This window comes from Arvicanthis niloticus, chromosome 10, assembly GCF_011762505.2.
Source record: "Arvicanthis niloticus isolate mArvNil1 chromosome 10, mArvNil1.pat.X, whole genome shotgun sequence".
In the NCBI taxonomy this organism is placed as follows: domain Eukaryota; kingdom Metazoa; phylum Chordata; class Mammalia; order Rodentia; family Muridae; genus Arvicanthis; species Arvicanthis niloticus.
In genome coordinates, this window is record NC_047667.1 from 6092315 (window position 1) to 6107276 (window position 14962).

Genomic DNA, 14962 nt, shown 5'->3' on the forward strand with positions numbered 1-14962 from the left:
TTTTTTTTAATTTTTTAAAGCTTTTTCCTCAGTAGCCACCTATCACTATACTAATTAATAAATAGCAATTCTTTATTTGTCACAGATGTTCCACATATTTGATTTGTTCCCTTAATTTTGAAGATGATACTACCAGAAATGGTTTAGGAAAAGATACTAAGCTATTAGGCAAAGAAGAAAGATGACCTTCATGAAACAGCCCTTCCTGTTTCTTTTGCAGGCAGTGGCTTAAATGATGGCCTGTGGCATTCTGTCAGCATCAATGCCAGGAGAAATCGTGTTACTCTCACACTGGATAATGATGCTACTTTCCCAGCTCCAGACACCTCCCGAATACAGATTTATTCTGGAAAGAGTTACTTCTTTGGAGGTAAGTTCCCCAGCCTTTGAGACATCAAATAAAGAGGAGGAAAATTATTCTATCATATGATTTAGCAATTATACAACTCTCCCCCATAGCCGTGCATTCACACATGCAGGCATATTCAAGCACCAAATAGTGAGAAATCAAAACCTCATACAATTGTGCAAATGTAAGCTATCTAGGGCAGTGCTGAGGGCAGAAGGACCCTCAGGGTCTAGATACTACACATGGGTTACACAACTCACCAAAAGTAATTCTGTAGCCATGCCAAGCTCTTGGTCTCACACTAGAAAGGAGCTGAAAACTTAGAGAAAAGGAGCTAAGAGTCAGCAAGTACTCGTAGGAGAAAAAACTCAAGTTGGATAGACCACCAGTCAGTATGGACATCTTGGCCCTCCACTGCCACTTTACTTTGTGAGCCTCATCTCCCCTTTCCTGTGTCTTAAAAGATTTTCCACACCCATGGAGGGTGACAGAGCAAAATGGAAAGGAGCTATTGCCTCCAAGAGACAGGGAGGAGCCATTGCAATTTCTAAGTTAATTGCTTTTTCTAATGTTTGCAACAGTTGCAAAACTTCTAGGAACACAAAAACAAATTTGGGTAGACAAACCTTTTATGACAATTTCACATTTTTACAAATTCACCCATGCTGAGTATTTTAAAGTTATCTTTTATTAAAATAGATGTCTCATTCTGTAGCCATTTATCTATCTTAAAGAAGCCACATCTAAAGGGGACTTATTCCCTCTGGCTGACTGACATCAAGCTCTTAAGATACAGTCCCTGAAGTCTTTTAGTAGAACATAGACAACAAGCTCACTTTCAGAATTTCTGGAAAGTATAAACAAGAGCAGAATGCAGGATTGTTAAAGCTTAGTGGAATGCTTACTTAGCATGTAAAAGGTACATGCTTTTTACATGTACCTTTTACACCATGTTTCCCTTAACACAATATAGAAGGTGACACAACCTGGTTCAGATCCTATAGATGTGAATATGAGCTGTGCTCGCCCTAAACCTTTCAGTTCTTTCCCATGAGGTAACCAGACACAAGCATTGCATAATAACATTCACTGAAGAGATAACAAGATGAATCCATAGGCAAAGACACTCACTGCTCAAACCTGAAGACTTCTGTTCTATAAGAACTTGTATCCTGTAGTGGGAGAAGAGAATGGCCTCCACAATTATCTCCTGTCTTCCATGCATTCAGGAGGGTACATGTATGGACATATTCTGCCTTGCTCACACAATAATAGAAGTAACAATTGCGACAATGACACATACACTGTAGTTACCTAGAGCTTGCCATATATTTATCATGCACTCTACACTGAGGTCTTACCCAAACCCTGTACTCTACTAACTCTAAAATCTACAAATAAGCTTTGTTTTTCTATGGCTGTGGCTCTTGAAATATTAAGGTCCTTGCACAGGTGCAGAATACATATGTAGGGTCTCTTTGGAAGGGATCTGTGTAGGATAAGAGCAATGCATTTGGATTTTAGCATAATGGATCATAGTCCTTCATCCACAATGACCATAACACGCCCAGCAGTAGCATGTACTTTTAGATTATCTTATATCTATATGATAGATAATAAGGCTGCTGTTTGGTGAAATAGAAGTCATAAAGCTCTTGCTGTGGTAGCATAAGGACCTGAGTTTGGACCCCTAGAGCCCACAAAAAGCCAGACTTTGTAGCACATGATGCTATCATATTCATGCCACTCATGCCAGTGAACCTGGTGTATCCAGTAGAAAACCAAAAACCCATCCTTAGAGAAGGTAGAAAGCACCAGTTCTTGTAGTTGTAACCTCACGGTGTAGTTCTAATCTCTGCGCATTGTCTATGGCACTTTTGCATCCGTGCTCATATACATTGTCACTCTAAGATTAATAAAACCATTCTAATCTGTGGGAGGCTCTTGAGACATTGAGTGTGTGGAGCAGATTCAAATCTTTGTTCACTGCAGCCCATAGTGAGAAAATATGAATGCAAAAAAATGCTGAGCGATGCTCCCAACTCCAAGCTGTGTGTTTTAGATTACAAAGATTTTTTTTCAGCAATGGAGGAAGAATGAGAATCAGGAATTTATTACCAGGCAAAATGGCTCTGAATAATAATGGTACAATAATCTTCTAAAATATCCTGACGGTATAATGGCTCTCCTCCCCTCAGCTAGCATATTGCTGAATTCTGAGTTGGTTTTTAGGGTACTAGACTTAGAACATGAAGATTTATCTATGATTTGAACAGTGTTTAAACAAACTCTCCACTTACAGACTGTAAACTTAAGGAACATAAAAAATGAGCTTCCACAATAGTAGTCAACTACCATCAATTCTCTCTACAGTTTCAATTAGAAGCCGTACCATCTCTTCATTTTATAGTATGCCTGTGAGCTATTAACAGGCTGCCAGGCTTCAGCCCTGCAGTGACCATCTATCAGAGGTGACTGAAATAATTATTCTTATTTATGGAATATGGCCATGTTTTCAAGCTCACATTCCCATGTTCTCTGAAACTATGAAAACCACTGAGATGGAGTTTGTAAGCTCACACATACTCATCTATCTGCTTGGTCTTCACCTGTCTTAATGAGGAGATGGTTGGGCTGACTGAAGGTGACACTAATCGGTGCAATGCATTTTTATTTTTTAAAAGAACACTCTTTAAAAGGTGTGGTATTAACCTTTCTCATGTGCTATTAGAGCCTGTATCTATGTTTTAAGCCCATCATTCTCTTAATGTCTGGATCTGCTTTGCACAGCATGTCAAAAATCCTGCTTAGTTCCTAAGTGTACCTTTCTCAGGAGCTTTGTTTATTAATGCTCCACAATTAACCAAAAATAAAAAAATTACTCATCTGCCATTCTTACCTGAGCATAATTTCCTTAGAAAATGTAACTCAGAACTTCATTTTGAACTTAGATGAGTGTTTTGAGACACAACTAGCGTTTCCAACCACTTACAATGTGTGAAGAGTATGCTAAGGATGCCATTCAAAGGAAAGACAAATACATTTCCAGCAGTGAGTGTGTGTGTGTGTGTGTGTGTGTGTGTGTGTGTGTGTGTGTGTGTAGCTGACTCAGTTGTTAGAATGTATGCCATTCAAGCATGAGAAAATGAGGATGGATTCCTAGTACCCATAAAAAAAATGTAAAAAATACTGGGCATGGTGTTGAACTCCCTGAGTTTCAGTGCTGGTGAGGCTGAGTTAAACAGGCTCCTGAGGTTCACTGACAACCCAGCCTATATAAGTCCAAAACTTCCATATAGATGAGGAGGCCATGCCATACAAAGTAAAGTGACAAGTGATAGGTGAAAGCCTGGACCTTGTGACCAGTGAGTCTAGGTTTATTGGTGAACTCCTGGTTCATAAAGAAACCTTATCTCAAAGAATAAAATGGAAAGTGGCAGAGAAAGATGTCTTGATACTAACCTTTGGCTTCTATATGTAACCACATAAAACAGTGCATTTTTAGGCATGCACCACACACACAAAGAGACAAACACATGTATATGCATGCATGTGCACATGCACAGATACACACACACACACACACACACATGTTCATACACACAATGGGGATTAAAGTAAATGTCATACCAATGATGTTCCCTTTGGCACTTTTTTTAAAATAGTGATTGAGCATCTTCATTTTGCATCATTTTTGCATCTCTTCCAGAGCTCCAATTTACAACAAAAGTATGTTCTGCTATGAATAAAAAAGTGCCAAAATAATTAGACCTCAAGGTCTTCCATCAATAGGTTGCCAAATCAATGACCTATCATTTCAGTGCTCTTCATCTTTTCTCTCTGTCCCACAGGGTGCCCTGACAATCTCACCGATTCCCAATGCTTAAACCCCATTAAGGCTTTCCAAGGCTGCATGAGGCTCATCTTTATTGATAACCAGCCCAAGGACCTCATTTCAGTTCAGCAAGGTTCCCTGGGGAATTTTAGTGATTTACACATTGATCTGTGTAGCATCAAAGACAGGTAATTATTGTCTTGTCTCCTCTGTTACTCCACCCCTTCCCATTCTCACTGTTCTGAATATGAGTTTCTGTAAGCAAAATTCTAATCTGCAGACAGTAGCCACATTAAATATAATTGAATTGCCTAATAGAAAATATTTCTGAAAGGATTTCAGGCCCAGAGAAAATTGTTTAAATTGGTTGACTCTCTCGTCATGTTGACCTGCAGTAAATGGGATATGCAAATTAAATCAAAATACAAATTTGTGAAAGGATTAAAATTTTATGCATAAACAATATTTGATTACTTTGAAGTTAAGAATAAAACATAAAAGAGGGAGAAATTGCTCTCCGTAAACTATTTCATTCCTTGCCTGCTGTCAGTATTCTTCCCATAATGTTAAAAGCTTCATGAAATCTAAAGCTAAGGGTTTGGTTGTGATCACTGTGGGTGCCCTCAATTGGGGATGGATGGTCCTAACTACTTTCAACTCCATCCACTGTTTATCTCATTCTAAATAGCCCAGACACTAAACTCATGAGAACCAGTACTTTTATTCTACAACCCAGAGATCCAATGTGATGCTTAGTTTCTAGTTGCTTCTATCTTGGGATTTGCCTCCTCTTATGGTAGAAGGTTATAGATTTTAAGTCAAAAAGCTAAACAGAATGGATGCTGAGTTACAGCAGTATTTTGATGTATTTCTTCTGTAGTATATACTTTCTTCATTCTTCTAATTCTACTTACCCCTTTTAAGATATTAATGAGCATATGGGTAAATAGAATTTGTTAAGTGGATACCTATGCGTTGGTATTAAGGGTCATTGGCTACGTTAATTAGCCATTGCTATAAACTGATATGTACCCTGCTTTGTGAAAATGTATACCAGTATGGACATGTGACACCAGTAAGTTCATACCACTGTGGGAATGAGGAATGAAATGGAGAAAATTTTTGTAGATGATTGAATTATGTCTTAATGGGTGAGGGAAAATCATGCCTGTCCAAGTTGAAAGTAGACAGAAGATGATAGAAGATATTGCCACAGAATGGTCAGGAAACAGAACATGGCTTGTAAGTGTTAACAAGCCAAAATAGTTTGATTTTGCATTTAAAATCACCAGAACTAGTATGGATACATTTTATAACTAACAGCATATGATGGTTTTTTTTGTTTTTTTTTTTTTTTTGGGGGGGGGCAATATGTATTTCCTGAGAAGCAAGTAGTTGATGACTTGTCTTTCAATCTATCCAGTCTTAGGTTGGTTGACATGATTCAGCTTCCAGGTCATGCAGAGAAGGCACGTGGCTTCCACATAGATAGGGATATAAACCTGAATTATCACAATGAAGGCTTTTGTGCGAGTGGATGTTGGTTTCATGTTTTGTGTGAGAATTGAGAAGGAACATCATCAGATTTGGCTAGAAACATGAATTAAGGAAAATGTTGCCACAGCGAAGGGAGTTAGGAAGATGATGATTTCGCCCAGTCCAGTGAGAGATAAAACATCATCAGACGCCTTTTACTATAGAACATGGGAAACCAACAGTGTAGAATATGGTCTATGCTGATGATGAAAATGACTCCTATAATTAGATAGAACATTAGCACACATTTCTGATACCATTGCACATGGGATCCCCAATACATCACACAGATTTCTTGATTCTTGTGCTTTTTGCCATGTGACCAATTGGGAAAGTGGGTAATAAAATGTGTGCTTCATTAAAATGTGCTAATTTAGAGATCTCCAAATCAAAGCGATTATAGGAAATGGACACCATACCAAGTATATATTCCTGGAAATGGAGAAACTCTCAAATTTATCATCTGGTATAGGATTTTATATATTACAGATCAATACAGGGATATTCTAACATACAATCATGGAAGGTCTCATTATTTTTTATTACAAAAAAGTCATTGCCATCAGCCATGCACTTTACTATTGTGTAATTGTAATCTTGAGTAATTATATTACATACACTGTTTTGTTTCATTGCATAATAAGAAATGTATTTGCTTTAGTTGGTAAATAGTATATTTCACTTGAATTTCAGTCACTTTCTTACTGATCTAATTTGCATTTGTTTGAAATCTGGGAGGCAGGGTAAGGGGTTACAAAGGCAGGTGTTTTCTGAGTTTTTTGTTTTCTTTTAAGTTTTGAAATAAAGATAAATGTTATAATGGAAGTTCATGTACATGCAAACTAGTAACAGTAATAGATGTGAGGAGGAAAAATATGTGGTATAGATTCATAATAAATAAAGAGGCAATTTGTCAGACACGGTAAGAAAAACCTCAGTGTTTGTGGAAGTAGATACAGGGGGTCTCTGGAGCTCCCTGCCTATCTCAAACAGGGATGTTTGTTCCAATTTTTATGTATGAATATGTTAGCCAGCTGGTATGAACCTGCCAGCTAGGCACAGGAAGGGATGACCTAGGCCCCTGGCTAACAAAACCATGGAGGCCTGAGAGTCTTCTCTTAGACAACAGATACTAAGACCTTTATCCTTGTATTTTATGTCCTTTTTCTCCTTCAAAGTGAAGTGGGGCCCACCTACACACTCTGGATTTTCTTCTTTTGTTTCCAACTATGTCTCTTATAAATTTAGTGCTAGTCATTCGGGAAGAATATCAAATATGGGAAGGCCATAGAAGTCTTCAGGGAAAAAGGCACACAGTTGCAAAATCTTAAGGTGCTTCTCAGTAAGCCATTACAGGCCCTGTGAAATGATGTCTACAAATTTCCAAGCTCACTTTCCTTTAAGTCATTTAATGTCTTCTCTTGAAACATCACTTATGGCTAGACAGATGTCTCACAGGGTAAGAGTACTTTCTTTATAAACATGAGGATCTGAGTTAAGATCCCAACATTCATTGAACAAACAAAGCATGGTCACACATGACTACCTGTAACCCTAGTGCTATGGAAACTAGAGATGGAAGCTTTCTGGAGCTAGTCTGTTGCCAGCATAGTTAGAACAACAACAGCAGCAGCAACAACAAAACCATAATTACTTCCAGGTTCAAGAAAAAGAATGTTCCTCAAAAGGATAAGGTAGAGAATGATACAGGAGGATAGTTGACACCCTCCTCCTGCCCTATACTTACTCACAGGCATGTGTGTACATGTGCATACATGCATGTTACATGCCTCCCTCAGTACTGTTAATAAATTTTATTAAGACTGACAGACACTGATTTCTGTGCAGCTTTCTAGAATGCCAGGAAATTTTGGATACTAGAAGTCTCATTCCATGTACACTGCTCTCATACAGCAATATAATTTGAGGGAGGTCCTTGGATATTATCCAGTTCCAGTCCCAGAGATGGACATCATATGAAGAGTGCAAAGTTAATTATGGAACCAAGGCTTTTTGCTCCTGGGCTTTGCTAGTGTATCCTAAGTACATTTCCTTCTAATCCATTTTAAACGCAGACAATTTGTGTTCTCCACTGGATGAAACACATACAAAACAGTGCATTCAGTTTTCCTATAGCCAAATGTGTCATAAACGCAATTTCTTCCTTCTATATCTGACTCTTTTTCTCTTACCGCATTTTCTTTTAAGGAAAACATGTGTCTCACTCTCTGGTCAGGATTCTTAGCTTCTCAGCTTGAGCATGAAGAGCTACAAACACAGAAGATGGGAAAACATTATGTTGGATAACCTCCACAGAGTCTTGATACATCCCATCCCATGTGTAGGAGTGTGTTAAAAAATAGTGGGAAATATAAAAAGACCGTGTCTGTGGTAATACATATGTCTGAGCTCTTTTCTAAAATGGAACGCCTTTATATCAGGTGCTAGGAAAGCCATGGTAAGGCCAATGCCCACACCATCTGAGCACTTCTCTCTAAGTGAGAAATGCTACAATATGGTATTCTCCTGTTATGTTTGAAGTAGGCTGAAATAAAACCAGGATCACTCTGCTGCCTTTTTCTTTTTAATGTATCATATTTTGCCCTGTTTCCTGGAGGGAAAGAAAAGACTGCATTTTATGTAGTCGTTACTAAATAAACATTCTTTGAATATTACTTCCTTTCACTATCTTTACAATCTTATGAAACTCAAGTGTTTCAAGTATGGATGATTTACAGTATCATAGTGCACAGTGCAACTTGGTAGAAATGAAATGTCTAGGGCTGTGAGATGGTCCAAAAGTTAAGAGCCCTTGCTGATCTGGGAAAGGATCAGAGTTTCATTCCCAGCACCCACACTGAGGGCTCATAACCATGTGTAACTCTAGATCCAGTAGATCTGACATCCTCTTCTGGTCTCCATGAGTACCTTTAATCAAAGTAAATTTTAAAGGAGTTAGTTATACCTAGGTGCCAACCTGGGAGTGGGAAGGAATTTTAGGATGTTCTCCTGGTGATTTGAAAGAATACTCACATTTACAACTTCTCTTGGGTTGTCACCAATGCTAGGAAAGTTAGCCAACTGCTCATTTAAAGTCACATATTTAGTTGTCACAAGAATCAGATTCAAGTCCAGTGTTTGTCAATTCCTGAGTCTATGGAGGTATGTATCTTCTCTTGCTAAAGTTCTAGAGAAGAGTAAGGGCTTGGGTGGCTAGAGCTAGGACAATGGAATCAAGGAGAACCTGAGGAGTGGGATGTGTTTAGGGAGGCAGATTAAGGAGCATAGATGAGGCACTTGTTTTGGATGGTATAAGGTCAGACTGAGAGGATGGGAAGCATTTGAATATCTGTTTGCATGATCAAAAGGCTCCACCAGGTAATGGCAGTGCTTCACAATGAATGCAAGTCAAGGCCACAGGAACTAGCCAGCACAACAAAATGTCTGCTGTCTGAGTCAAATTAGTAGTTAATCTTTAAATAATACTATGAGCCAGAAGAACTACCGCCCCCCCCCCCGTGTGTGTGTGTTCTTAACTATTGTAGGGGTCATCATTAACTACAGTTTCTAATAATGAGTTTGTGACACAGAGCAGTAAATTAACATTCCCAAGGCCATGTAGCCAACATGTGACAGAACCTAGTTATGCAGGAAAATCTCTGCTGGAGGAGAATTACTGCCCTGTTTCAACATGTTGCTTACTCTAATCTGTGGAGAACAGGAACCCCACACTCTTTGGTAGGATTGTGAAGCAAAAAAAGTAATGTGTTTACATGATACATCAGAAATCACACACAGTAAGAGCTGGAAAAACTATTGTGCTGTTAAAGTGGTTGTTGTCAAAGCATGAGGACTATGTTTGGAATACAGCACCCATATAAAAGTAGAGCAGAGTGGTGTGCTTTTGAGGCCAAGATGGGGAGGGAGAGACAGGAGGCTCCTTCTGGTTCTCTGGCCATTTAGTCTCTCTAAATTAATGGGTTACAGACACAGTGAGGAAACATCCCAAAATAAAAATGATGTGTAGTGTGATTGAAGAAGACCTGTAACACTGATCTCTGTCCTCCACATGCTCAATACACATATTCACATTTATCTTCAACCACGCATACGTGCAACAATAAGAACAGAGGTTTCCATCCATGCTGCTTATTGTCACAACTTGTAAAGAACATATTGAGACTCAGAACACATTGGGATCTAAGATTTTCTGGGGGACTCTTGGCCTTACCTAGTTCTCAGAGATGCTTGTGGGAGGGAAGAACTTTATAATTAGCCAAGAATAAACTGTTCTATGTAGAAAGAGTCAGAGACTTCAGTATGGGTACTCCATCTGGAACTCCTCAAGGACAAAAAAAGAAAGAAAGAAAGAAAGAAAGAAAGAAAGAAAGAAAGAAAGCAAGCAAGCATTCTTGTGCCTTGGTAATAGTTGAGAATGTAGCTGATTGGTGGACACAGTCAAGAACTTCAGATAAGATTATAATTATTTTTATTATTTCTTCTTTTTCATTTTTTATTCATTTGGTCCTTATCCATCTCATTTCTCTTCTTTTTCCTTCTCTTTCCTTTTGAGAAGGGATCTCATGATTTGTAAATATGGTCCACATGTCACTCTCTAGCTAAGGTAGGACTGGAATTAAATTCATAGTAATATTTCCACCTTAGCTTACAAAATTCTACAATTTTAGGCATGAGTTATTATGCCTTGTTAAGAAACAGAATTTAACCAAATAATTATGGAAACAATCCTCATTTTCCAAGTTGGACAGGCAACATGGTATAAATACATGAACATTAGGAGACGATGTGAGATGAGGGCCAGAGTACATTGAATTCAGGAAGAGCAGTTTTAAATATTCCTCTTTGAACTCTAGAAACAGTTGTTCAGATGTCTGTAGAGAAAATATCTTGTGTTATATGGTTGTATCACCTATCAATTAAAAAGCCTACTGCCTATGGCTTAGTCAGAAAATAAAATGTGGGAAGTCTAGGAAGGAGAAAGAGTTCTGGGAGAGAGCCAGGGAAGATGTGGGAAGATCATGGGAAGATGTGAGAAGATGGGCTCATGGTAGCTGAGTACAGATAACCAGCCATATGACAAAATTTAGATTAAAATAAACAGATTAAGTTATAATTCTATGGAGAGAAAAGCCTAGCTATACGGCCAAGGTATTTGTAAATATATTTTTAGTCTGAGTCTTATTTGTGGTACCATGAGGCTGGGAGGAAGACCCCAGGCCTAACTTCTACAGAAGACACCATCAATCACTATCAATGAACTGAGACCGAGCAAGTCTGGTAGAGGGCTCTTTACTGTGTTCTACCTGGGTGTTCTGTCTTCTTTGAGCCTGAGGGGCTTAGGTGCAGAGTTCTGTTCTTCTTTTGTTTTATATTAGAATGAGGGACTCAGCTAAAAATAAAATTTCTATGTGTCCTTATAATTGTCACCTTGATAGAATCTAAAGATATCTAAAAGACAAGCTCTCAGCATGTCTGTAAGAAAATTTCTAAATTGAGTTAGTTGAGATAGGAGGACTCATTATGAATGGGAATACCACTATCCCATTGGTGAGGGTCATGAACTGAATGAAAAATGCGACAGTGATTGGAGCACTAGTTTTCATCCATTTCAGCCTCCTGACTGCACATTAAATGTGACCATCTACCACATGCACCTGCTGATATGACTACCTCATTATGGTGATCTGTACCCTCAAACAGTGATCCAAAATAAACCCTGCCATCTTTATGTTGGTTTTGGCAGGTATTAGGTCACTGTGGTGAGACAAATGACTTGCATACTATGTTTTGTCAAATTATGAGTACACACAGAGCTCCTATGTCTGGACTAGTGTTCCCTACTTCCTTTTCACTCTCCTGAAATACTTTACTGGCTACAGTGGTTAAAGCCTTCTGGTAATTAGTTCCTACTCTCACATACTTTACACTTACATTTGCCAAACATGAAAAATAAACTGGCTTGTATGTTCAAACTCAACACCAGAATAGAGGTTGGATATTTCAGCTGGCAATTTTGTGAGTCCCAAGTGTATGAAAATGACAGAAGGAATACACATTGTAAAAGCCACTCCAGTCACCAGGCTTGCTTAAGTTAAGCTAAAACTCTGTAGTGTGTTGTGTGTGTGTGTGTGTGTGTGTGTGTGTGTGTGTGTGTGTGTGTGTGTACTTTTATACTGGCAGAGAGAGGATGAAAACCAGTTGTCAGTGGTTTGAATAAGTAGTAAAGAGATTAGCACAAATTACGGTTATTTTCAGTAATATTAAATAATACCCCCAACACTTCCAGTATCTCAGAACAACAGGAGGTCAAGTGATAGAAAAGAGCTGCACATTCTCAGAGTTTGAGGTAGAGTCCATTGTGTATTTTCTTCTAATATGCACTCAACACAATTAAGCAGTGACACATAAGAAGAGGTTCCAAGAATAAGATGCTATGTGCATTATTGTTTCTGTAAATGGAGATAGGGAGGAGTTCAGTCAGCAAAATGCTTGCCAGTATAATCTTGAGACCTGAATTGGAGTCTCAGAACCCTCTTAAATGTGCCAAATGCAGTGGCATCCTTGAAAACTCAGCTTTTTCCTTGTTTGACTAAGTGTCGTTTAGTGTCCAGCTGTAATAATTATTTGTACTCTGCATTAGACTGTTCTTGATGTCAAATACTGCTTTTGTTCTGCTGAGTGCAGATGCTTTGACATGCATCATAATTTGAAGACTTTTGACTTTAACAGCATTTACTTTTGGTAGTTAGAGATGAAGCACACCCAAATATTGCACAAGTAAACATGATCCTTTGGTGCTGGATATAGTATTTACTCAAGATAAAGAATAAACTTAGAAAAAATTGGTATCTACCTAAAACTGTTCACATGGAGAGAGGGAGGGAGGATAACCAGTTGGCCCAATTTTGAACACATAGTAAGGAAAGCAACACACATAACTGAAGTTTCATTGCTAGTAAATAATTCCCACACATCTACAGCATGCTAGAACTAAAGTGGAGCTTGAGAAAGTGGCACATTCTCACAGCTCGAGCCAGAGTCTGTGATATGCTTTCCTGTGATATATACTCAACACAACTAAATGATGACCTGCCTTCTATGAGTTAGGAATTCATCCTTTCACCTCTTCCTCATCTTGAATACTTCCTATATAGTTAGTGCAAGATTTTGCTCCACTTTAAAACTAAGAATACTTAATAAAAGTGCTAACAGTGCCAGCTATTAGTATTCTGTAAACTCTAGCTACTGAGAATATTTTTGTTTAGCAAGGTGATGATAAAATTAGACAAACAAGCCACAGCAAAGTATCTGAGCAATGCAATCTATAAATAATACATTGTATGGAAGCACACTAGCATGATATCCTTATTACAATCTTATGCTTTAAGAAAATAAATGGGACATGTCTGGAGTGTGGAGAGAAGACAGCTGAGGGGATAAAAAAGAAACAGACAGTGCTTGTAACAAATGCTAAGGATGTGACTGGTCTTCCCATAATGAGACATGGGGCGAGTACACTGAGAATCCATGCAGCTCCTGGATGCCAGATTGGCAGCTATGAAGTTGGCTCTGTTTGCCTGGAGGCACAAGCTGTGGCCCTGAAGGGTGCTAACAGGTTTGTGCCCCTGTCTGCTTTATCTGAAAATGGAATAACCATGGAATACAATTATTTCTTCAGTGCATAAAGCAAGAGTTGAATTATATAAACATCTTTTTCTCATCTTTATCAAAAGTACCTCTGTTATTCATTTATTTGTTGGCTATGACAGACTCCACCAACTTTCTGGTCTGAAAAATTACTTCTAATGTTTACCAAATGTGGTTTAGCATCTGGGGTGTGTGTGTGTGTGTGTGTGTGTGTGTGTGTGTGTGTGTGTCTGTCTGTCTGTCTGTCTGTCTGTCTTGTCTGTCTGCCTAGGCATGTGTTCACATGTATGCACATATATCTGAAGGTCCAAGGTCAATGCAAAATGTCTTTCTCAGTTGCTTTTTCTTCCTTACTCTTTTGAGACAGGATCTCTTATTAAAGTTATTTATAGCTTACTAGCTTCACTATACTGTCTGCCTAGGAAGCTCCAGGGATCCTCCTGCCTCTTCTTCAGTGATATAATTCCGTATGGATGCCACCATGTGAAAATTTTACATAAGTTCTGAGGATCCTCATGGCTTCATAGCAAGTACTTAACTGACAAATCTATATCCCTAGTCCATAAAATCCCATTAAAAAGGATGAAAACATAATGACAAAAGAATATAAGAGATGGGTGATTTTTTATCCTCTTCAAAGTGTTTTTTTTTTTTCTTATCTTTTCTGGTTTTGGTCAAAGTTAGAGCACTTAAATATAGTAAAATAAAATGATAGGACAGATTCAATGCTACACATAGCCTATTATCTACTAATTATGTGGCCCAAACCCTTGAGACACTGTACTGAAATATAAACATAAACTCTTCTCATTTTACAAGGGAGAAAGCTAACATTGACAGGTGTTAAATGGCTTTATCAAAATACATAGATAGCAAATATTTTCATTAGAAATTTAACAGACTCCTGAGATCCTTTGAAACTTCTAAAATGTTTCCCCTTGAAAGTCAAGCTACACACTGAATAGGTCTTTATGAATCATCTGGTTGATACAGGATGCCATCTACACAAAGCTATACTATGCCTAAAAAAATGCTGATGTCAGAGGAAGGACATGTCACTTAAAAAAATAAAAGCATGAATAAAGAAAAGCACATGTATAGAGATGATTGGTCCAAGGATCTAAGCAAAAACTTTGCTCATAATGAATGTGTAAAATAATGTCAGCCTATTCTCAATAAAAATATCAAATAAGAGACAGTAGGACAGGATCAGTTGCACACATTTGTATTCATATAATGGGGCAAAGTAGATGAAAATCTCTCTTGTGGTTTGAATGGAAACTGTTTCACACAGGGTCCTCACCTGTTCAGAAGCCTTCTGTGATATTTTGTGAGGCAAAGACCAGCTAGATGAAAGTGGATCACTGGGGAGGGCCTGTGATATTTGATAGCCAAGGCCACTATCTGTTCACATTCACCCTCCTGTGGTTGCAGTTTGTCCACTCTTTGCATGCTGTCTTCTCTGCCACGGTTGAATCGATCCCCTTGAACTACAAACCAGATAACGCTTTCCTTCCTTATGTAACTTAAATATGGTGTTTCCTCAGCATCTGGGAGGTAACTAATATAAAGCA

General features: G+C 38.3%; 1 protein-coding gene across 1 annotated transcript in view; it reads left to right on the plus strand.

Moving 5' to 3' along the window:
* LOC117716146 (contactin-associated protein like 5-1) overlaps window positions 1-14962 on the plus strand; it is an 838779-nt gene that overhangs the window by 472920 nt on the left and 350897 nt on the right. Inside the window, exons 9-10 of the mRNA XM_034513074.2 lie at window positions 221-370; window positions 4201-4372. Coding sequence (XP_034368965.1) covers window positions 221-370; window positions 4201-4372 — 322 coding nt within the window. The remainder of the gene's footprint in view (window positions 1-220; window positions 371-4200; window positions 4373-14962) is intronic.